At 67.7% G+C, this 21,978-nt stretch overlaps 3 protein-coding genes across 9 annotated transcripts in view; 2 read left to right on the top strand and 1 right to left on the bottom strand.

Annotated features, from left to right (window-relative positions):
- The first annotated feature begins 4,640 nt into the window (after positions 1-4,640).
- Positions 4,641-9,180, top strand: LRFN1 (leucine rich repeat and fibronectin type III domain containing 1). The gene is given in 4 exon segments (XM_067314391.1): positions 4,641-4,721; positions 5,718-6,961; positions 6,963-7,123; positions 8,484-9,180. Coding segments are annotated over 3 exon segments (2,073 nt in total). The 5' UTR covers positions 4,641-4,721; positions 5,718-5,746.
- A 3,724-nt stretch (positions 9,181-12,904) lies between these two features.
- Positions 12,905-13,300, top strand: SYCN (syncollin). Its single transcript, XM_013953980.2, has one exon. It carries the CDS (start codon positions 12,905-12,907, stop codon positions 13,298-13,300), a length of 396 nt encoding a protein of 131 aa, XP_013809434.2.
- Positions 13,301-15,924: 2,624 nt separating this feature from the next.
- The window catches only part of PAK4 (p21 (RAC1) activated kinase 4), a 33,119-nt gene continuing 27,065 nt past the window's right edge, over positions 15,925-21,978 (bottom strand). For 5 of the 7 annotated variants that reach the window (XM_067314533.1, XM_067314532.1, XM_067314534.1 and 2 more), the window contains 7 exons: positions 20,484-21,158; positions 19,414-19,866; positions 18,874-19,007; positions 18,446-18,572; positions 16,856-16,981; positions 16,342-16,476; positions 15,925-16,238 (listed from right to left, as the gene is read on the bottom strand). In XM_067314533.1, the coding sequence (XP_067170634.1) occupies positions 16,083-16,238; positions 16,342-16,476; positions 16,856-16,981; positions 18,446-18,572; positions 18,874-19,007; positions 19,414-19,866; positions 20,484-21,158 (1,806 nt within the window). In that variant the 3' untranslated portion in view covers positions 15,925-16,082. The remainder of the gene's footprint in view (positions 16,239-16,341; positions 16,477-16,855; positions 16,982-18,445; positions 18,573-18,873; positions 19,008-19,413; positions 19,867-20,483; positions 21,159-21,978) is intronic. The other 2 variants (XM_067314536.1, XM_067314538.1) reach the window with 2 other exon arrangements.

Genomic DNA, 21,978 nt, shown 5'->3' with positions numbered 1-21,978 from the left:
AGGGATGGAGAGATGGACAGAGGGATGGACACGCAGACGCGCCCAGAGGGATGGAGGGATGGATGGAGGGATGTGGGGATGGTGGGAGGGAGGGATGGAGGGATGGATGGAGGGATGTGGGAATGGTGGGAGGGATGGATGGAGGGATGGAGGGACAGCAGGAGGGATGGAGGGATGGATGGAGGGATGTGGAGATGGTGGGAGGGAGGGATGGTGGGATGGATGGAGGGATGGAGGGATGGATGGAGGGATGCGGGGATGGTGGAAGGGATGGATGGAGGGATGGAGGGACAGCAGGAGGGATGTGGAGATGGTGGGAGGGAGGGATGGAGGGATGGATGGAGGGACATGGGGATGGTGGGAGGGACAGATGGAGGGATGGATGGAGGGATGGGGGAATGGTGGGAGGGAGGGATGGAGGGATGGATGGAGGGATGTGGAGATGGTGGGAGGGATGGATGAAGGGATGGAGGGATGGATGAAGGGATGGAGGGATGGATGGAGGGATGGAGGGATGGATGGAGGGATGCGGGGATGGTGGAAGGGACGGATGGAGGGACGGAGGGACAGCAGGAGGGATGGAGGGATGTGGGGATGGACGGAGGGATGTGGGGACGGTGGGAGGGATGCGGGGAGGGATGGAGGGAATGAGGGATGGAAGGAAGGAGGGATGGAGGGAAGGAGGGATGGAGGGCCACAGGAAGGGATGCGGGGACAGAGAGCAGGATGGCAGGAGGGACGGAGGGGACACGGGGAGGGATGGAGGAGGGACAGAGGGGTGCGGGGAAGAAGGGATGGGGGGGTGCAGGGACGGATGGAGGGAGGGATGTGGGGGGAAAGAGGGATGGAGGGAAGGATGGAGGGATGCAGGGATGCAGGGATGGATGCAGGGATGCAGGGAGGGATGGAGGGATGAACCCGGGCGGGGGAGGCAGCGGCGGGGCCGGGGGTGACCGGAGGCTCCCGCGGTGCCGGTGCCGCCGCCGCCGCCGCCGCCGCCGCCGCCGCCGCCGCCGCCCGGTGCCGCCGCGGCGCCGCCCCGCGCCGGGCCCCGCCCGCCCGGTGCCGCCGCCCCGCCCCGCCCCGGCGGCTCTGCGGGCTCCGGAGCGGCGAGCAGCGGCCTGCGCCCGCCGCCCCCGGCCCCGCCGCCGCCGCCGGTCCCGGCCCGGCCCCCCCCGCAGCGCCCCGGGGCCACCGGGCCCCGCATCCGCCCCGCATCCCGGTACCCCCCCCCTTCCCCCCGCATCCCGGTCCCCCCCAATCCCGGTCCCCCCATCTGCATCCCGGTGCTTCCCGCATCCCGGTACCCCCCCCCCCCGCATCCCGGTTCCCCCACACACACCCGCATCCCGGTACCTCCCGCATCATCCCGCCCGCATCCCGGTGCTCCCCATCCCGGTTCTCCCCCCCCCCCCTCCCCGCCGCCCCGCATCATCCCAGTCCCCTCCCCATCCCGGTTCCCTCCCCCCCCCCCATCCCGGTTCTCCGCCCCCCCCCCTCCCCCAAAAATCCCGGTGCCATCACCGGGGCCGGTTTTTGCTCAGCATCCCGGTGCCTCCCGCCGCATCCCGGTACCGACATCGCGCCCCCCCCCCCCCCGATCCCGCTACCGCCGGGCCCGGTATTTACCCGCCCCCCCCCCCACCCGGTCCCGTGTCTCCCCCCCTCCTCCCCCCCCCCCATGGCCCCCCGGTGGGGCCAGGCCTGACCGGGCCCGGGGCCCCCCCGCGCCCCCCGGCACCGGCCCGCGGAGCCGCCATGGGAGCGGCCGGGGGCTGAGCCCCCCCCAGGTACCGGGCACCGGCGGGGGGGGGGGGGAGCGGGAACCGGGGGGGGGTAACCGGGGAGGGGGAACCGGTTACCGGGGGGGGGAACCGGGTACCGAGGGGGGGGAACCGGGAACCGGGGGGGGGAACCCGTTTCCGGGGGGGGGGCAGATACCGGGAGGAGGAACCGGGTACCGGGGGGTGCAGCTATTAGGGGGGAGGGAACCGGGACCGGTTACCGGAGGGGGGGGGCAGTTACCGGGGGTGGGGGGGAAGAACCGGTTACGGGGGTCACCGGGGAACTGGGGGGGCACAAGGGGACTGGAGGGGGCAGCTACCGGGGGGGGCAGTTACCGGAGGGGGGGGCAGTTACTGGGGGGGGGGGCAGTTACCGGAGGGGGGGGGACACACGGTACCGGGGTGGGGGGGAGGAAACAGGTCCCGGGTTTCCGCAGGGTCCCGATGCCCCTCGGTCTCCCGACCCCCCCCCCCCATTTCCCCCCGGGGGCAGTTTGGGGCGGGGGGGGCGGGGGGGGGCACCGGGGCCCTCGTGCGCGGCCCTCGCTGCCCCCCCCTCCCCGTGCACGCGTGTTGGGGGGGGGCACACGCGTGTGCACATGTGTGTGATTGCACCGTGGGGGCAGGAACACGCGTGTGCACGTGTGTGTGATTGCACCGTGGGGGCAGGAACACGCGTGTGCACATGTGTGTGATTGCACCGTGGGGGCACGAACACGCGTGTGCACGTGTGTGTGATTGCACCGTGGGGGCAGGAACATGCGTGTGCACGTGTGTGTGATTGCACCGTGGGGGCAGGAACACGCGTGTGCACGTGTGTGATTGCACCGTGGGGGCAGGAACACGCGTGTGCACGTGTGTGTGATTGCACCGTGGGGGCAGGAACACGCGTGTGCACATGTGTGTGGTTGCACCGTGGGGGCAGGAACACGCGTGTGCACGTGTGTGTGATTGCACCGTGGGGGCAGGAACACGCGTGTGCACGTGTGTGGTTGCACCGTGGGGGCACGAACACGCGTGTGCACGTGTGTGTGGTTGCACCGTGGGGGCAGGAACACGCGTGTGCACGTGTGTGTGATTGCACCGTGGGGGCAGGAACACGCGTGTGCACGTGTGTGTGATTGCACCGTGGGAGCATGGACACGCGTGTGCACGTGTGTGTGATTGCACCGTGGGGGCAGGAACACGCGTGTGCACGTGTGTGTGATTGCACCGTGGGGGCAGGAACACGCGTGTGCACGTGTGTGTCTGGGAGGAGCCAGGGGACACATGAAGGGGACACAGGGACGGGCTGTACTGGGCTGTACTGGGCCATACTGGGCCGTGCTGGGCCATACTGGACTATACTGGGTTGTACTGGGCTGTACTGGGCCATACTGGGCTGTACTGGGCCATGCTGTGCCACACTGGACTATACTGGGTTGTACTGGGCTGTGCTGGGCCATACTGGGCTGTGCTGGGCCATACTGGGCTATGCTGGGTTGTACTGCTATGTACTGGGCTATACTGGGCTATACTGGGCTGTACTAGGTTGTACTGTGCTGTACTGGGTTATCCTGGGCCATACTGGGCCGTACTGGGCCTTACTGGGCTGTGCTGAGTTGTACAGGGTTACACTGGGTCGTATTGGGCTGTACTGGGCTGTGCTGGGCTATACTGGTCTGTACTGAATCATACTGGGTTATACTGAGCTGTACTGGCCTGTACTGGGTTTTGTAGTGTTGTTCTGGGCTGTACTGGGTTGTACTGGGCAGTACTGGGCTGTACTGGGCTGCACTGGGCCATACGGGGCCATACTGGATCGTACTGGGTTATGCTGGGCTGGGCTGGGCTGTACTGGGTTGTACTGGCCCGTGCTGGCCCGTACTGGGCTGCACTGGGCCGTCAGGGGGGTGCTGGGCACTTCTGGGCTGTACTGGCTTGTACTGGGCCATACTGGGCAGTACTGGTTTATACGGGGCTGTGCTGGGTTATACTGGGCTGTATTGGTTTGTACTGGGCCATACTGGTCCTCACTGCTGCGTACTGGTGGGTACTGGGTTGTTCTGGGCCATACTGGCCTGTACTGGTTCATACTGGGCCATACTGGTCAGTACGGGTCCATCCTGGCGGGTGCTGGTCCATCCTGGTGGGTGCTGGTCTGTACTGGCGGGTGCTGGTCCATACTGGTGGGCGCTGGTCCATGCTGGTCCATCCTAGTGGGTGCTGGTCTGTACTGGTGGGTGCTGGTCCATACTGGTGGGCGCTGGTCCGTACTGGTCCATCCTGGTGGGTGCTGGTCCATCCTAGTGGGTGCTGGTCTGTACTGGTGGGTGCTGGTCCATGCTGGTGGGTGCTGGTCCATACTGGTCCATCCTGGTGGGTGCTGGTCCATCCTAGTGGGTGCTGGTCTGTACTGGTCCATCCTGGTGGGTGCTGGTCCATCCTGGTGGGTGCTGGTCTGTACTGGTGGGTGCTGGTCCATGCTGGTCCGTACTGGTGGGTGCTGGTCCATACTGGCGGGCGCTGGTCCATACTGGTGGGTGCTGGTCTGTACTGGTCCATGCTGGCGGGCGCTGGTCCATGCTGGCGGGCACTGGTCCGTACTGGTGGGTGCTGGTCCGTACTGGTGGGCGCTGGTCCATACTGGCGGGCGCTGGTCCATACTGGTGGGTGCTGGTCTGTACTGGTCCATGCTGGCGGGCGCTGGTCCATGCTGACGGGCACTGGTCCGTACTGGTGGGTGCTGGTCCATGCTGGTCCGTACTGGTGGGCGCTGGTCCATGCTGGCGGGCGCTGGTCCATGCTGGCGGGCGCTGGTCCATGCTGACGGGCACTGGTCCGTACTGGTGGGTGCTGGTCCGTACTGGTGGGCGCTGGGCGCCAGGCTCAGCACCCTCCTCCCCGCAGGCACCGGAGGCGGCAGCACCCGGCGGCACCATGGAGCCCTGAGCGCAGGTAGGTGCGGGGGGGGGGGGGGGCACGGGGCGCACACGCCTCGCACACGCCTCGCACACGCCTCGCACACGCCTCGCACACGCCTCGCACGGGCCCCCCCCGCCGCGTGCCACCCCCCCACATCGCCCAGCCCCACGCGTGTCACCCGGCCGTGTCGCAGCGCGTGTCGCCCCGTTGCGTTGCACGGCGCAACGCCTTGTTGCAACGCGCAGCGCCATGCGTCACCTTGCTGCGTTGCGATGTGTCACCCCGTTGCAATGCACAGCGCCGTGCGTGTCACCCCGTTGCAATGCACAGCGCCATGCCTTGTTGCAACGCAGTGCCACGTGTGTCACCCTGTTGCAATGCACAGTGCCGCGCACGTCACCCCGTTGCAGTGCACAGCGCAATGCCTTGTTGCAGTGCTCAGCGCCACGTGTGTCACCCCGTTGCAATGCACAGCGCCATGCCTGTCACTCCATTGCAATGCACAGTGCCATGTCTTGTTGCAACGCACAGCACCATGCACGTCACCCCCGTTGCAATGCACAATGCAATGCCTTGTTGCAACGCACAGCACCATGCACGTCACCCCGTTGCAATGCACAGTGCCATGTCTTGTTGCAACGCACAGCACCATGCACGTCACCCCGTTGCAATGCACAGTGCCATGTCTTGTTGCAACGCACAGCACCATGCACGTCACCCCGTTGCAATGCACAGTGCCATGTCTTGTTGCAACGCACAGCACCATGCCTTGTTGCAACACGCAGCACCATGCATGTCACCCTGTTGCAATGCAGAGCGCCATGCACCTCACCCCGTTGCAACGCACAGCACCATGTGTGTCACCCCGTTGCAATGCACAGTGCAATGCCTTATTGTAATGCACAGCACCATGCATGTCACCCCGTTGCAAAGCCCGGCGCGCCCGCGTCACCCCGCCGCGTCGCCCCGCGCCCCTCGCCCCAGCGCTGAACCCCGCCGCCTCCCTCCCTCCCTCCCTCCCTCCCGCAGCGCCGGGGCGGCCGGCCAGACGAGGCGCCATGGCCAAACTGCTGGTATCGCTGGTGGTGCTGGGCGCCGTCACCCGGTCCCAACCCCAACCGCAAGGCCGCTGCCCGGGCCGTTGCATCTGCCCGGCGGCGGCGCCCAACCCCACGCTGCTCTGCGCCAAGACGGGCTTGCTCTTCGTGCCGCCCGCCATCGACCGCCGCACCGTGGAGCTGCGCCTCACCGACAACTTCATCGCCGCCGTGCGCCGCCCCGACTTCGCCAACATGACCAGCCTGGTGCACCTCACGCTGTCGCGCAACACCATCAGCCACGTGGCGCCCGGCGCCTTCGCCGACCTCCGCGCCCTGCGCGCCCTGCACATGGACGGCAACCGGCTGCTGGCGCTGGGCAGCGCCCAGCTGCGGGGCTTGGCCAGCTTGCGCCGCCTCATCCTGGCCAACAACCAGCTGGGGCGCATCGAGGCGGCCGCCTTCGACGCCTTCGTGGCCACCGTGGAGGACCTGGACCTCTCCTACAACAACCTGGCCAGCGTGCCTTGGGACGCCATCGGCGCCATGGCCAGCCTCAACACGCTCACGCTGGACCACAACCTGCTGGAGCGCGTGGCGCCCGGCGCCCTGGCTCGCTTGCCCAAGCTGGCCCGCTTGGACGTCACCGCCAACCGCCTGCGCACGCTGCCCGAGCCCGGCGGCCCGCGCCCGCCGCCCGCGCCCCGTCTCAGCCTGGCGCTCGGCGGCAACCCGCTGCATTGCAACTGCGAGCTGCTGTGGCTGCGGCGGCGGGCGCCGGCGGCGGGCGCCGGCGGCTTGGAGACGTGCGCTTCGCCGCCCCGCTTGGCCGACCGGCCGCTGTGGGCCGTGCCGGAGGAGGAATTCGTCTGCCAGGCGCCGCTGATCACGCGGGCGCGGGCCAGCGCCGGCGCCGTGCTGCAGGGCCAGGCGGTGAGCGTGGGCTGCTCCGCCGCCGGCGACCCGCCGCCGGCCCTGCGCTGGCTGGCTCCCGACGGGCGCCCCGTGCGCAACGGCACCCGCCGGGCGCTGCGGCCCGACGGCACCCTGGAGCTGCGCGCCGCCACCCTGGGCGACCACGGCGCCTTCACCTGCGTCGCCTCCAACGCCGCCGGCGAGGCCGCCGCTCCCGTCGCCCTGGCCGTGCTGCCCCTGCCGCTGCCCGCCGCCCGCCCGCCGCCGCCGCCTGCCGCCAGCCCCTCCGACATGGCCCGCGCCCGCGCCGCCGCCCCCCGCCGCCGCCGCCAACGAGAGCCGGGCCGCCGAGCGGCGCATCGTGGCCGCCGAGCTCACCGCCTCCTCCGCCCGCATCCGCTGGCCTGCCCAGCGCCACGTGCCCGGCATCCGCATGTACCAGATCCAGTACAACAGCTCCCTCGACGACAGCCTTGTCTACCGGTGAGCGGGCGGCGGGGTGGCGCGGGGCTGCGCGGTGTTGCACGGCGCTGCGCGGGGGTGCACAGCGTTGCACGGTGCTGCACAGCGCTGCACGGTGCTGCACGGCATTGCACGGCATTACATGGTGCTGCACAGGGCTGTATGGCATTGCACAGCAGTGCGCAGCGCTGCAAGGGGGTGTACGGCATTGCACAGTGACGCACGATGCTGCGCAGGGGTTCATGGCATTGCACAGCGGTGCATGGTGCTGCAGAAGGGTTCACAGCATTGCACAGTGGCACACAGTGCTTCACGGGGGCACACGGCATTGCACAGCGGCACATGATGCTGCACGGCAGTGCACGGTGGTGCAAGGGGCCACACGGCGTCGCACGGTGCCGCACAGGGGTGTACAATGCTGCAAGAGAGTGCACGGCATTGCACAGCGGTGCGCGATGCTGCACAGCATCACGCGGTGCTGCGCAGCGGTGCACAATGCTGTACGGGGGTGTACGGCATCGCGCAGCAGTGCACGGTGCTACACAAGGGCACGTGGCATTGCACAGCAGTGCACAGTGCCGCACGCTGGTGTGTGGCATTGCCCAGCAGTCCACGAGGGCACACGGGCCAGGGCATCGCACACTGCGTGTGAGGCAGCGCATTGCACCACCGTATGCAAGGTGGGACGTTGCACCACCGGTGCGTGAGCCCGTGCATTGCACACTGCGTGTGAGACAGTGCATTGTGCCACCGTGTGCGAGCTGGGACACTGCACCACGGTGGTGTGCGAGTCTGTGCATTGTAGCACCGTGTGCAAGTCCATGCCTTGCCCCGCCACGTGTGAGTCCATGCCTTGCATCGCTACAGGCAAGCCAGCGCGTTACACCACCGTGTGTGAGCTGCAAGAGTGCAGCACCATGTGCGAGTCCGTGCATTGCACCAGCGTGCACAAACCAGTGCATTGCACCAGCATGCATGACCCGGTGCATCGCACAAGCATGCAGAGTGTGGTGCATTACAGGAGCATGCACGGTCCGGTGCATTGCACCAGCATGCACAAACCAGTGCATTGCGCCAGCATACGTGACCTGGTGCATTGCATGAGCACGCATGATCCGGTGCATTGCACCAGCATGCAGAATCCAATGCATTGCACAAGCAGCACGACCTGGCACATTGCATGAGCATGCACAAACCAGAGCATGCACAACCCAGTGCATTGCATGAGTATGCATGACCTGGTGCATTGCACGAGCATGCACGATGCAGTGTATTGTAGCAACATGCACGACCCGGCACATTGCAGCAGCACGCATGGCGCGGTGGCGCGCGCTCCGTGCTCCCCCCCCGGCACCGGCCCTGAGCCCCGGCCTCCCCGCAGGATGATCCCCTCGTCCAGCAAGACCTTCGTGGTGACGGACCTGGCGGCGGGCCGCGAGTACGACCTGTGCGTGCTGGCGGTGTACGAGGACGGCGTGACGGCACTGCCGGCGGCGCGGGCCGTGGGCTGCGTGCGCTTCGCCACGGCCGCCGGCGGCCCCCGCTGCCCCGCCGCCCGCCCCCACTTCCTGGGCGGCACCATCATCATCGTCATCGGCGGCGCCATCGCCGCCTCCGTCCTCGTCTTCATCCTCATCCTCACCGTGCGCTACAAGGCGGCCGGCGCCCGCCGCCGCCCGCCCGCCGCCGCCGTGCACAGCGTCTGCTCGCAGACCAACGGCGCCCAGCCGGCGGGTGCCAAGCGCCCCGGCGACCTCGAGGCCGGGCCGGGCGGCGAGGAGGAGCCGGTGGCCGGTGCCGCGCCGGCGCCCGAGCCGCCGGGTGCTGCTGCTGCTGCTGCTGCGGTGGGTGCTGCAGCGGCGGGTGCCGGGGCGGCGCGGCAGCGACACTCCTTCGACGGCACCCGCGGGCTCTTCCCCAGCCACAGCTACCCGCGCCGCGCACGGACACGGCTGCACGCCTCCGCCTCGCGCCTCGACGCCGCCGCCAACGCCGCCGCCGCCGCCGCCGCCACCACCCCGGCGCCCCGGCGCCCCGCGTTCGGCAGCACCGAGTGGATGCTCGAGAGCACCGTCTAGGGAGGGCCGCGGGGGCACCCTCGGGTGCTCGCCGCCGGGCGCCCGCGGGAAGGTTTGGGGGCCCGAGCGCGCGCCCGGTGCTGGCCGGGGCTTGGGGGGTGGCCGTGGCACCCTTGGGTGCTCGTGGGTGCCCCTGGGTGCCCGAGCGCACGCCTGGCGCCTTTGGGGGCTTGTGCACGTCCTTGGCACCCTTGGGTGCGTGAACGTGCGCTGGGCACCCCTGGGTGCTCGTGCGCATCCTTGGGTGCATGAGCGTGTGCTGGGCATCCCCAGGCGCCTGTGTGCATCCGCAGCACCCTTGGGTGCCCGAGTGCACGCCAGGCACCCCCCCCCCCGTGTGCTTGTGCACATCAGTGGCACCCCTGGGTGCACGCCTGGTGCTTCTGGGTGCTCGTGCACATCCGTGGCATCCTTGGGTGCACGAGTGTGTGCTGGGCACCCCTGGGTGCTCGTGCAAATCCATGGCACCTCTGGGTGCCCAGGTGCATCCTTGGGTGCCTGGGTGCACGTCTGGTGCTTCTGGGTGCTCGTGCACATCCGTGGCATCCTTGGGTGCACGAGTGTGTGCTGGGCACCCCTGGGTGCTCGTGCAAATCCATGGCACCTCTGGGTGCCCGGGTGCATCTTTGGGTGCCCGAGTGCACGCCTGGTGCTTCTGGGTGCTCGTGCAAATCCACGGCACCTCTGGGTGCCTGAGTCCATCACTGGGTGCCCAAATGCATCCCTGGGTGCCCATGAGCATCCTTGGCACTCCTGGGTGCTTGTGCACACCCTCGGCACCCCCGGGGGCCTGTGTGCACCCCTGGGTGCCCACGGATGCCCCTGCCACCCCTGGGCACCCATGTCCACCCCTGGGTGCCCTTGAGCATCCTTGACACCCCTGGGTGCATGCGTGCATCCCTGGGTGCACCCTTGGCACCTCTGGGTGCCCCCGAGCACCCCCAGGACCCCAATGGCCCCCCAGGGGCACCTGTGTGTGCCCTCCCCCCCCCCAAGGGCACCCACATGCACCCCGGGACCCGTGTGCACCCCGGCACACGCGTGTGTGTGTGCACCCTTGGGGACCCGTGTGCACCGCAACGTGTGGGTGCAACACGCGGGTGCAACCTGCTACGCGGGGTGCACCGTGACACGCGTGTGCGCGCCCTGGTGCTCACGTGCACGCCGCCACGCGTGTGCACCTCGACACGTGTGTGCGTGCACCCCGCCACGCGTGTGCGCCCCGCCACGCGTGCGCGCGGCCCGGCTCGCTCTTCCGCCGCGGTGCCTTAGGACGGACGGAGGGACGGACGGACGGACGCTGGGGGCGCCGGGGCCCGGCAGGACACGCCACAGACATATATGCACAGATGACACGAGAACCGCGGCTCCTTTATATGCAGCCCGCCGGAGCGGCGGTTCGTTAGCGCTAACGAGGACGGACGCTGGCTCCGGGGCCTCCTATCTGGCTGGTCTAGATAACCCCGGCGGGGACTCGGCACCCAAAGGCAGCCCGGGCACCCTGCCCCCCTCCGCACCCTGACCCCCCCCCTTCTGCCCCCTGCACCCATTTGCACCCTGACCCCCCCCTTCTGCCCCCTGACCCTCCTTTCTGCCCCTGCACCCATTTGCCCCTGCACCCATCTGCCCCCTGCACCCCCATCTCCCCCCTGCACCCATCTGCCCCCTGACCTCCCCCCCAATCTGCCCCTGCACCCCCCCATTTGCCCCTGCACCCACCTGCCCCCTGCACCCCCCCATCTGCCCCACCCACTCTTACCCCCCCACCCCAACCTGCCCCTCCCCTCCGCCCCTCCCTTTACCCCCCCCGGTCCCCCCCCTCCCACCAGCCGCCGCCCGGAGCCCCCCGCCCCCCCCCCGGCCCTGCCGGGCCCGTCGCAGTGTTTAACACAAGTTTTTACATTAAAAACCTGTGCCCCCCCCAGGCCCGCGGGGCCCCCCCCGCTCCTGGAGGCGATTAAACCTTTTGTGTGTGAACCGCAGCGGGGTCCGGCCTCTCTGTGCCGGGGGGGGGGGGGACGGGACGGTGCTCAGCCTCGTACGAGACACCCGAGAATCTCCCCCCTCCACCACCACCAGCGCCTGGTTAGGCGGGGGGAGGCGGGGCCTGCCATGCAAACGAGCTCATTAGCATGCTAATGAGGCCCCGGCTCTGGCAATTCGCTGGTTGCGGGAGGTGTGTGTGGGGGTTATGCTAATTAATTAACCCATGGCGGTAACGAGGGCTAATGAGGGGATTGCTGGGTCTAGGCCTTGATGGGGGAAAAGCAGCTGGGGTCTCCCATCCGGGCCCAGTGCGGGGCTGACCCTGCTTAGCTTCAGCAGCACAGACCCCCTGCCGGGGGGTGGTCAGGGATCCCATCCGGGCCCGGTGCGGGGCTGACCCTGCTTAGCTTCAGCGGCACGGACCCCCTGCCGGGGGGTGGTCAGGGATCCCATCCGGGCCCGGTGCGGGGCTGACCCTGCTTAGCTTCAGCAGCATGGACCCCCTGCTGGGGGGTGGTCAGGGATCCCATCCAGGCCCGGTGCGGGGCTGACCCTGCTTAGCTTCAGCAGCATGGACCCCCTGCTGGGGGGTGGGCAGGGATCCCATCCGGGCCCGGTGCAGGGCCGACCCTGCTTAGCTTCGGCAATGGGTACCACGTGTCAGGATGCCCCTTGCGGGTCAGTCCCTCCCTCCCGGGGGTCCCCAGCTGCACCCCGGGGCCCCCCTGGACCCCTATGACCCCCCCATAACCCCCCCACGACCCTCCCCCAAGGACCCCCTGAGTCATGGGGCCGAACCAGGTTGGGAGGTGGGAGCTGGGGCCCGTCACTAGGATGCGGGTGGGATACGGTTGCCGGGATACAGGTGGGAGGCTGTTGCCGGGACCAGTTGCCAGGATACAGGTGGAAGGCGGTTGCCGGTGCCAGTTTCCAGAATACAGGTGGGTTACGGTTGCCAGGATACGGGTGGGCGAAGGTTGCCGGGGCCGGATGCCGGGATACGGCTGCCGGTTGCTGAGTGTGGCCTTTCCTCCCCGTCCCAGAGCAGGGGGCATGGCTTGTGGCATATGCAAATAAGGGGCGGGGCCTGTGCTGGCATCATCCCCCCCCCCGCCCCAGTGCCTCAGTTTCCCCCGAAGGCCGCGGCCTCGACTGCACCCCAGGGCCAGGAAGGGCCCAGCTGGGCCCTGAGCCCCGGCCAACTCATCACATGTGTGGGAGGGTCTGGACACCTGGGTCCCTTCTCAGGCAGAGGGGCCTGGAGGCCCTGGGAGGGGGCAGGGCCCGGACACCTGGGTCCTTTCCCAGGGGGAGGGGGTGAAGGTCCCTGTGGAGGGTGGGGGGGGGCCTGGACACCTGGGTCCCTTCTCGGGTGGGAGGTGTCTAGAGCCACCTGGAGGGGGGAGGAAAGGGGGGGGCTCGGACGCCTGGGTCCCTTCTGCAGGGGGAAGGGGGGGTTGCAGACCCCGGGGTGGCCCCGGACGCCTGGGTCCCTTGCTGGGGGGGAGGGACGTCACCCCCCAGGGTGGGGACGGGGGTCGGAGGGACCCGGATGCCTGGGTCCCACCTTGGAGGAGAAGGTGTCCAGAGCCTGCTTGGGGCGGGCGACCCCGGATGCCTGGGTCCCCAGCTGTCCCCCCCTGCCCCTGCAGCCGGGCGCCAGCCGCGCAGCTTCCCACGGCCTTGGGGCCGGGTATATCCATGGGGCGGGCGGGCGGCGGCGGCGGGGGGCTGGGCGATGGCGGCGCTGGCGTTGGCGGTGCTGGTGGCGGCGGTGGCGACAGCCGGGGCCCAGTGCCCGGCGCCGGCGGATCTGCGGGCGGCCGACGGCTCCCGTATCTGCGCCCAGCTCTACGCCGACAACAGCCCCTACTACGACCAGTGCTGCGCGGGGGCCACGCTGGTCGTGAACCCCGGCACCGACGTGCCCTACATGCCCAGCTCCTGGGCCGGCTCCGTCTCCTCGCTGGTGGTGGCCACCCGCTGCGAGCTCACGGTGTGGGACAAGGCCGGCAAGAAGGGCCACAGCCGCCACTTCAGCGCCGGCGCCGTGCCCCGGCTCCAGGAGGTGCGCCGGGGGCTGCTGGGCAACTGGAACGACGCCATCAAGGGCTACTACTGCAAGTGCAACTGAGCCGGGGTGGTGCAGGGCAACACGAGCCAACGGGAGTCAACATGGGTCAACACAGATCGACACGAGTCAACATGGGCTGACATGGGTCAACATGAGTCAACCTGAGTCAACACAGGTCAACACGAGTCAACACAGGCTAATACAGGTCAACGCAGGTTGACATGGGTCAACATGAGTCAGCCCAAGTCAATGTGGGTCAACACAAGTCAACGTGGGTCAACACACATCAACACGAGTCAACGTGGGTCAACGTGGGTCAACGTGGCTGATGTGTCAGCGCAAGTCAACACGAGTCAACGTGGACCAGCACAGGCCAACACGAGCTGACATGGATTGACGTGAGTCAACACGGGTCGACATGGGCTGACACATGTCGCCTTGGCAGCACCAGACCCCGCCTCCCTGCCCCGTGCCAATAAAAAGCCTCGAAGCTGCAGCTCTCACCTCGGGGGGAGTTTGGTTGGGGGGGGACAGGACACGGGGAGGGGGACACGGGTGTGCAAGACCCTCGTGCAAGGTCATCGGTCCTCATGAGAGCGGGTGGGGAAACTGAGGCAGGTGACTGGCAGCCTCGGGGCATCTTTGGGCCAGGCAAACCCAGGTGTCCGGGCCGGTCACGCAGTGTCCCCGTCCCCCGCAGCGGGACCCAGGCGTCCGGGGTTGGGGAGGCGCGCGGAGACGCTGCTGTGGGTGACGCGGGTGTGCACAGCGCTGGCGGCCGTCACCGCCTCCCTCGTCGCGTGGGCAAAGCCAACGAAGCGCACGCCGGGGCCCCGTGCATGGGCGGCACACGCGCTGGGGCACATGCGCGTGCACACACGGGGACACGGGCCTGCGTCTGTGAACACGGGAGGCGTGAACACGGGAGCAGGCACACGCGAACGTGCACACATGAGCAAGCACACGCGTGCACGCACACGCAAGCAGGCACACGTATGTGGTGCCAGGCGCCGGCCCGGGTGGTGGCCCCGTCGCGGGGCCCTGGGTGCTCAAAGTGCACCAGGATGTGGCACCCCGCCACAGCCCCGGACACCCCACGTCACCCCGCCACAGCCTGTGTCACCCTGTATCGCCCTGCGACACCCCATGTCAGCCCATGTCACCCCACAACACCCCATGTCACCCCATATCACCCTGTGACACCCCGTGTCACCCCATGACACCCCATGTCAGCCCATAACACCCCGTGTCGCCCCATATCATCCTGTGACACCCCGTGTCACCCCATGTCAGCCCATAACACCCCCTGTCAGCCTGTGTCACCCCGCAACACCCCATGTCAGCCTGCATCAGCCCATGAGTGCCCTGTGATGCCCCGCTCCGGCCCCAAATACCCCACGTCAGCCTGTAACACCCTGTGTCACCCCCTGTCACCCTGTATCGGCCTGTACACGCGTTCAGCTACGTGCAGCTACACGCGTGCAACATGCAGTACGCACCCGTGCTACGCGCTGTGCGCGTGCACAACCACCCGTGCAACGGGGAACTGCGCGTACCTCCCTCCTCCTCCTCCTCCTCCTCCTCCTCCTCCCCCACCTCGGAGGGACCCAGGCGTCCGAGCCGCCCCCCCCCCCCCCAAAGAAAAAACAAACAACCCACGCCGGACACTTGTTTTTCTCCAAAAAGGAAACCTGTAATCTCAACCGCGGCCAAGCGGGGCCCCGGGCGCCTCCGCCCGCCCCAACGCCGCAGCGTTACAAAACGACAATATAAATAGCTTCATTAAAAAAAAAAAAAAAGAAAACAACGAAAAAAAACCCCAAAAGAACAAAATTCGATTCGCGAACAAGGGGCAAACCGACCTCCCCCCCCCCCCAATCAGTAGTTTTGGCCCGGGCGAAGGCCCCCAGCGCCGCTCCGACCCCGGGGGGGCGGCGAGGGGCTGTAGTGTTTGGGGACGCGTCCGTGTCCTCCGCGCCGGGAGCATCCCAGAATTCCCCCCCCCGCCCCGAGCCGAGATAGAAAAGCGGATTAAAAAAAGGGGAAAAAAAAAGACAGCGAGATGCCCCAAACGGCCCCGGAAGGGCTCCGGGCGCGCCAAGGCACCCAGGAAGCGGGAGGAAGGAGCCCGGTTGCCATCGCCGTGGTCCTTCCCGGCTCCGCGGCCTTCCCTCCCCACGCGTCAAAACTCGTTTTCCGGCAGCAATTAGTGAAGTCGTTAAAAAGACGATGCCGGATGCCGCCGCCGGCCCCACTCGGCAGCGCGGCGGGTGCGGAGGACCGGGGCGTCCCGACAGTAGTGGCACAGTCACGAATCCAGTTAGAGGCGGCGGAAAGCCGGAGCGTCACCGGCAAAGTCGGGGCACCGCCAGAAAGCCGGAGTGCCGTCGGCAAAGCCGGAGCACCGTCGGCAAAGCCAGGGTGCCGTCGGCAAAGCCAGGGCACTGCCAGAAAGCTGGAGTGCCGTTGGCAAAGCTGGAGCACCGTCAGCAAATCCAAGGTGCCGTCAGCAAGCCGGAGCGCTGCTGGAAAGCTGGAGCACCGTCAGCAAAGCTGGAGCGCTGTCGGCAAAGCCAGGGTGCTGCCAGAAAGCCGGAGTGCTGTCAGCAAAGCCAGGGTGCCGTCGGAAAGCCTGGTCGCCATCGGCAAACCTGGAGCACTGCCAGCAAGCTGAGGCACCGCCAGCAAGCCGGGGCACCATCGGCAAAACCGGAGCGCCGCCGGGGGTGAGGAAGGCGGCCGGCTCAGCGCCGCGGCTCCTGCTCCGGTGGGCCGAGGCGGCTCGCAGCGAGGGGGTTAACGGTGTCTCGGCATCTCCGGCGTGCGGCGCCTCCGGGGTGCCTCATCTCATCCTGTTCTGGCGCATGAGGGGCACGATGGAGGCGGGCGGCCCCGCTTTTCCCAGGAAAGGGTGTTTCAAGAGTTCGGTGGCGGTGGCCCGCTGCAGCGGGTCCCTCACCAGCATGCGGTCGAGGAAGCCCTTGAGAGACGGCGAGACCTGCCGGGGGCGCGGAGAAGAGCGGCCGTGAGCGCGAGCTCCGCTTCCCCAACGGATCCTTTCGGACGCGAGGCTGGGAAAATGCCCCGAGCGCCGCCTTTACCTTGTGCACGTTTTTGAGCTTCGGCGGCAGGTTGTCTCGGATCATCTTCATGGCCTTCAGCGGCGGCTCGTTGAAGTAGGGGGGTTCCCCGTCAACCATTTCTATAACCATCACGCCCAGGGACCAGATATCCACCTGCAAAGGGGGGACGGGGAGGGGGGACAAAACCAGCGCGTGGCGATGAAGCACCGCGGGACCACCAGGGCCATGGATTTTTAGCATCGGAGCCACGTCCAAGGTCGGAGCCCCGGACCGACGCTGCGCCAGGGCTGCCGCAATGAGCCGGTGCTGCCCTGTTTTCGGCAAGGACCCGGCTCCCGCCGGGAGCGAGCGGCCCCGCGACCGTGGGATTCAATCGGACACCTCCGGGCAGCACGAGGATGGAGCATGTGGTGAGCCCGGAGACCCCCCGAGCGCAGGCTCCAGGCGATCGCCGGCTTCGCCCCAAGCCTCAATCGCCCCCCTGGCTGCATCCTGGCCTCCCCCCGGCTCCGCTCGGTGCTCCCGGCCTCACCTCCGGCCCGTAGGGTAAGCGGGAGATGAGCTCCGGCGCCATCCAGTACGGCGTCCCCACCAGCGACTTCCGCCGCGGCACCTCCTTGTTCACTTGGGCGCAAAAGCCAAAGTCGGAGAGTTTCACCTGGGGGTCGGGGGAAAAGGCGGCTCGGGAAAACGCCTGCAACGGGCGTCCGGATCCCCCCGCCGCGGCTTCCCACGGCATTCCGGTCTCCAAAGCACCAAGGCCGCTTGTCACCTTGGAGACGGACCCCGTTCTGTGCAGTTTTCGGGGTCTCTCCCGACGCCGTTGCTGCCCTGAAAGCTTCTCCCCATCTCTCCGAGCTCCCAGGTTTGCATCCTCCGCCCTCCAAAGCTCCCTAAAAGCTTCGGCAGCTTTGGCAGCTCCCGCAAGGATTTGCCGCACTTGCGTAACTAAGCTCCCCTCCCCTTCCCCGGGAGGCCCGGGATTGGAAAGGAGCCTCAGCAGCCAATTAATCCGGCGTCACGCATAATTGCTTTGGGCCTTCCAGGAAGATACGGAAAAAAACCAAACCGCCAAACTCCCCAGAAAACCAGACGCCGCCATCGAATGCGCCACCGAGACGTGAGCGCCGGAGGAATCCGGGCGGATCAGCGGATGCCAGTGGGAGCCGCTCGCGGCCGGTGGGGCCGGGTTTCTCGCACCGTGGCGGCGTTTCGCCCACCCTGGCTCCGTTGGGGTTTGGAGGGGGGAGAGAAACGCCGGGGCGCGCGAGCTGCTGCTTCGCCAGCCAGCAAAGCGAGCCGCCAGCTTAGATCCCCCGGAGGGGGCGGCTCGAAGCGAATCGATGCCCCCCGTCCCCGTCGGTCTGGAGGGAGCACGGGGAGCGACAACGTTTTCCCGTTAAGCGTTAAAGAGGGAGAGAAAAACCGCTTTGATCTGGAGTCTCGGGGAACCGCGAGCTCCTGGAAAGAAACTCCAGGCTCAACGGGATCTCTCGGATTTAAGTTCAAATCCCAGCAATTGGGGGCACCTCAAAGAGGCGGCGTTTTTCCCGTTGCTGCTAAACCCGCCGGCTCGCCCAAACCTTGGGAAAACGGGAGACGAGCTGTTTGATCCTGGGATGGGAGCGCGAGGGCAACCGTTGCTGGTTTAAAGGCTCAGGGCACACGAAGGTTTCGGCGCGTACTGGGGCCCGGAGAGAAAAGCCGGCTCCGAAGCCCCCGTTTGCCTTAAAAACAGGCGCAGTCCCAGCTTTGCAAAGCTGCTGGGTTACTTCTTCCTCTTACGGGCCCCACCTCGGCGGCGGAGGAGGAGCAGGGCGTTCGCAGGGTGGGGACGGCGGGTTTCCCTGCCCGGCCGGCTCTCCTCGCCCCCGCGGTCCTTCTGCACGGAGCGGGGAAATTTCCGATAAATACGACAGCAGGTTATTATTAAAAAAAAAACCCCAAATCAGCCCATCTTCCATTGTGGCCCGCTGCGGAAGCGGTTGAGGGAAGGACGGCGCCAACCTCACGTCGCCCAACGCGACTCGAGCCGAGGCGGAGGGCGCCCGGTCCCCGCTCGCGTCGCCCACCCAACCGTCGCCCGCCCCACGGTGTTCGGGGTGGGGTGGCCGGCACGTACCCTGCCGTCGTGCGTGAGCAGGATGGAGTCGCTCTTGATGTCGCGGTGGATGACGCCCTGCGCGTGGAGAACGGACAGCGCCTTCAGCACGGCCAGGCACACGGCCGCGATCTGCTCCTCGTTCATCCTGCAAGCGGCAGAGGGCGCGTGGCTCGAAGGGCGGCTGCATCTCCGACCTCTCCGAGCAGGCACGCGTTCACCAAAATCCATGTTTTTTTGGGGGGCAGGCCGAGGGGACGGCGCCCAGCGCCTTACGCGGAGGCAACGCACGGCCACGTCCCTCCTCGTCCCCGAAAGCCTTTCGCTCTCCTGATCCCAGCTGGCCCAGCTCCGCGACGTCCCCGCAAACTCCCTTTTTTCCCAGGGCCGCTCTCCGCAGGGCATCGGCCCCGGGGAAGGGGCGTCGGGAGCCGCCCGGCGCCGCGTACCTGGTGTGCGTGACGATGTCCGTCAAAGCGCCGCCTTCGAGGAACTCCATGACCACCCAGAGCTCGTCCGCCACCAGGTAGCTGTTGTACATCTCCACCACGTTCTCGTGCTGGTAGTCCCGCATGATCACCACCTGCAAAGCGCGGGAGAGGCACGGATGCGAGGGAGGCCGGCGGGATGCGGACGACTCCGAGACGCTCGTTTGCGGGCGGAAGAGCTAATGAGCTCTAATCAAGGCTTCCTGGATACAGGCGTCTCGGGAGGATTGGGCTTTACTGGTGGAGCAACCGGGAAGAAGCAGGGCTCCTAAAAGGATCCCCCAGCCGCTCGGCTCTCCGGTGTTTTCTGCCACGGGTCTGGCCGCCGCCGCGTGGGCGCCCGCCCGAGCTCTCCACCGCGGACGGAGGAGCGGCGGCAGCCCCCAAGCCGCGCAGCGGCCACGTTCGCGTCGCCGCCTCGGCCGGCTGAGCCCAAAAACGCGCCCTCGGGAGGGATCCCGAAGCCTCCCCGCCGCCGCTCCCTGCTCTCCCGTCCCCTACCTCGTTGAAGAGCAGCTCGCGCCGCTGCTGCTTGCGCAGGTCCATCTTCTTGACGGCCACCAGCTTGCCGCTGCTCTTGACGGTGGCGATGCAGACGATGCCCGTGGAGCCTTCGCCGATCTTGATGAAGTTGTCCAGGTAGGAGCGAGGATCGCCGGGATCCACCACCATCTGCAGGGCGGCCCGGAACTGCTCGTGGGAGACGCGCTGGGGCTCCCGCTGCGGCGAGCGGGGCTGCGGCGGGCCGGCGGCGGGCGCCGGAGGCTGCGGGGCGCCCGGGGGGCCGCGAGCCAGCTGGGGGTCCGAGGAGTGGGGGGTGAGGCCCGGGGTGAGCGGCTCGGGGTTTTTGGGGCGCGGAGGCCCCGGCGGGTGGGCGCGGGAAGAGCCGCCGGGCGCCGAGCTCGCGGGCCCGTTGGACGCCACCTCCTGCGGTCGGCCCGGCCTGTGCTCTGCCTAAAAGAAGGAGAAAAAGCGGGGGGAAAAACACACAAAAAAGGAGAAACCCGTTAGCGAGTGACCCGCGGGAGACTCGGGAGCGCACGCCGGCTGCCGCCTGCCTCCGCTCCGTGCCCAAACCGCCGGTGGCGGGAGCCGGCACCGCATCCGCGGAGGAGGCGCTGCCAAAAGAGAGATGGGATGGAAGGAGACAGCGAGGAATGGGGAGGCTCGGAGACCGCGAAGCACCGGCTCCGTGGCCACCCGGGAGCCCCGGGGCCTCGGCAAGCGCAGGATGGCGCGATGGAAGGGAGCAGCAAAGCGGGGGGCAGGAGATGGAGCGGGACCATGGAGGAGAGTGCCAGGCGGGCCGCCGGCGGAGCTGCTTCGGAGCCGGCCGGAGCCACCGGCACCGCGGGCTCCGGGCTGTCTTCGGCACACGCGAGGCCGCGGAGGCCCCAGGTCCCGTCCCAGGGGTGTTAGTCGGAGCGAGGAAGCCCGTCGGGCGCTGGCGGCCACCGAGGAGAGCGATTGTTTTTTTCTAGGAGGCGGAAAAAAGCTCCCACAAGCCGCGCGGCCGGAGAGGGAGAGAGCCGGACGAGGAGGATCGGACCTGAGCGGAGGGAACCTTTTACCTGTGAACCTGCGCCCCTGCCGGGATCGGTCTCAGCCCGCGGGTAGGTATTAAAAGGCCGTCCCGTCTGCTGAGCCGTCTTCATCACCCCTTCGGACACGGGGATGTTGGGAGTCCGGATATTGGGCCCGGAGAGCGGGCGCTTGTCCCGGGGGGACTGCGGGCTGGTGTCTCCGGCGTAGCTGGATTTGGGCCTCTTGTCGGAGGCATCGGTGCGCTCCCGCCGCACCACGCGATCGGCCGGCTCGCCGCCGTCCCTGTCCGCGGGGCCATCCCGCTCGCGCGGGCGGCCTTTGCCGTCGCCGGGGGGTTTGGGATATTCGGGAGGGGGTGGCCGGCCGCCGGGAGCGGTTTTTCCGCCGCCTTCCTGCCCGCGGGGCTGCTGCGGCTGGGCGCGCTGCTCCTCCCTGTCCCGGCGTTTCTCCTTGCCCTGCTCTAGCTCGCTCTTGGCCCCGTGGCGGTTTTTCTCCTTGCTCCTGCCGGCGTCCTCGGGAGGTCGGGCTTTAGCCGGGCCCTCGGAGAGGCCGTTCTCCTGGTAGAGCTGGTCGCGGCGGGGCGGGAAGGGGGGGCTGTCCCTGCGCAGAGAATTGGAACGGGACACGGACATGTTCTCAAACTCGTCCAGCAGCCAGGTCAGGGAGCCGTCCTTGGCGGCTTTGTTCCCCCGAACGATGGTCTTTGCGCAGGACACGGGACGGGAGACGGACAGGAACGGAAACAGAACGACGACGACAACAAACAAAACAAAACAAAACAAAAAACAAAAAAAAGAAGGGAAACAAAAAAAACAAACAAAAAAATAAAAATAAAAAAATGAAATGCCTGGCGGGTGACGGGGACACGGGGGTTCGGCTCGCACAGACGTGACACCGGGGCGCGGGATGGCACTCGCTCAGCCCACGCCGTTAAAACAGGCGATAAATCTCTCCGCTTTCCGCGTGCCGCCCGGCTCCCCCCGGCACCGGCAGCGCCGCTCCGGCACGGACACCCCAGGAAAGAAGCTGCATCCCAGCAGCTCCTGGCCGCCCTGCCCCGAGCTGCTCTGCTCATCCCCCAGCTCATCCGGGCACGGCAGATTTGGCATTTTCCTGGCAGAACGATGCCACCTCTGGAAAGCCGGGGGATGCTTTTTATCGGAGGGGTCCGGCGCAAAAGCCAGCTCCTCCAAAACCCCTTTGCCTCCGAATCCCTGGCATCTCCTTAGACGTCGTGACCTGCTGGCCGGAGCCGGGGAAAGGGACGCCGAATGCAGGGCACTGCAAGCACCAAGCGAACCGGGCAGCCGCAGAGGAGAGCGGAGGCGACTCCGGCTTTCCCAGCACATCTCCCACCTTTCCCCGGCCTCGGTCCGTGCAGGGACGCGCCGGCATTTTAAAGCCGGAGCTGCTACCGCTCTCCCCACCCCAGCGGCCAGTGAGGCATTGCCACGAGGGTAAAACGCTGTCTTTTCCGCCCGGCTGCAAGCATTGGTCTGGAAAAAGAAAAAGGGAGAGGGT

This window comes from Apteryx mantelli, chromosome 35 (genome assembly GCF_036417845.1).
Source record: "Apteryx mantelli isolate bAptMan1 chromosome 35, bAptMan1.hap1, whole genome shotgun sequence".
Taxonomy (NCBI): domain Eukaryota; kingdom Metazoa; phylum Chordata; class Aves; order Apterygiformes; family Apterygidae; genus Apteryx; species Apteryx mantelli.
The sequence above is the reverse complement of the archived record's forward strand: the minus strand, read 5'-3'. Positions and strand labels throughout refer to the sequence as shown.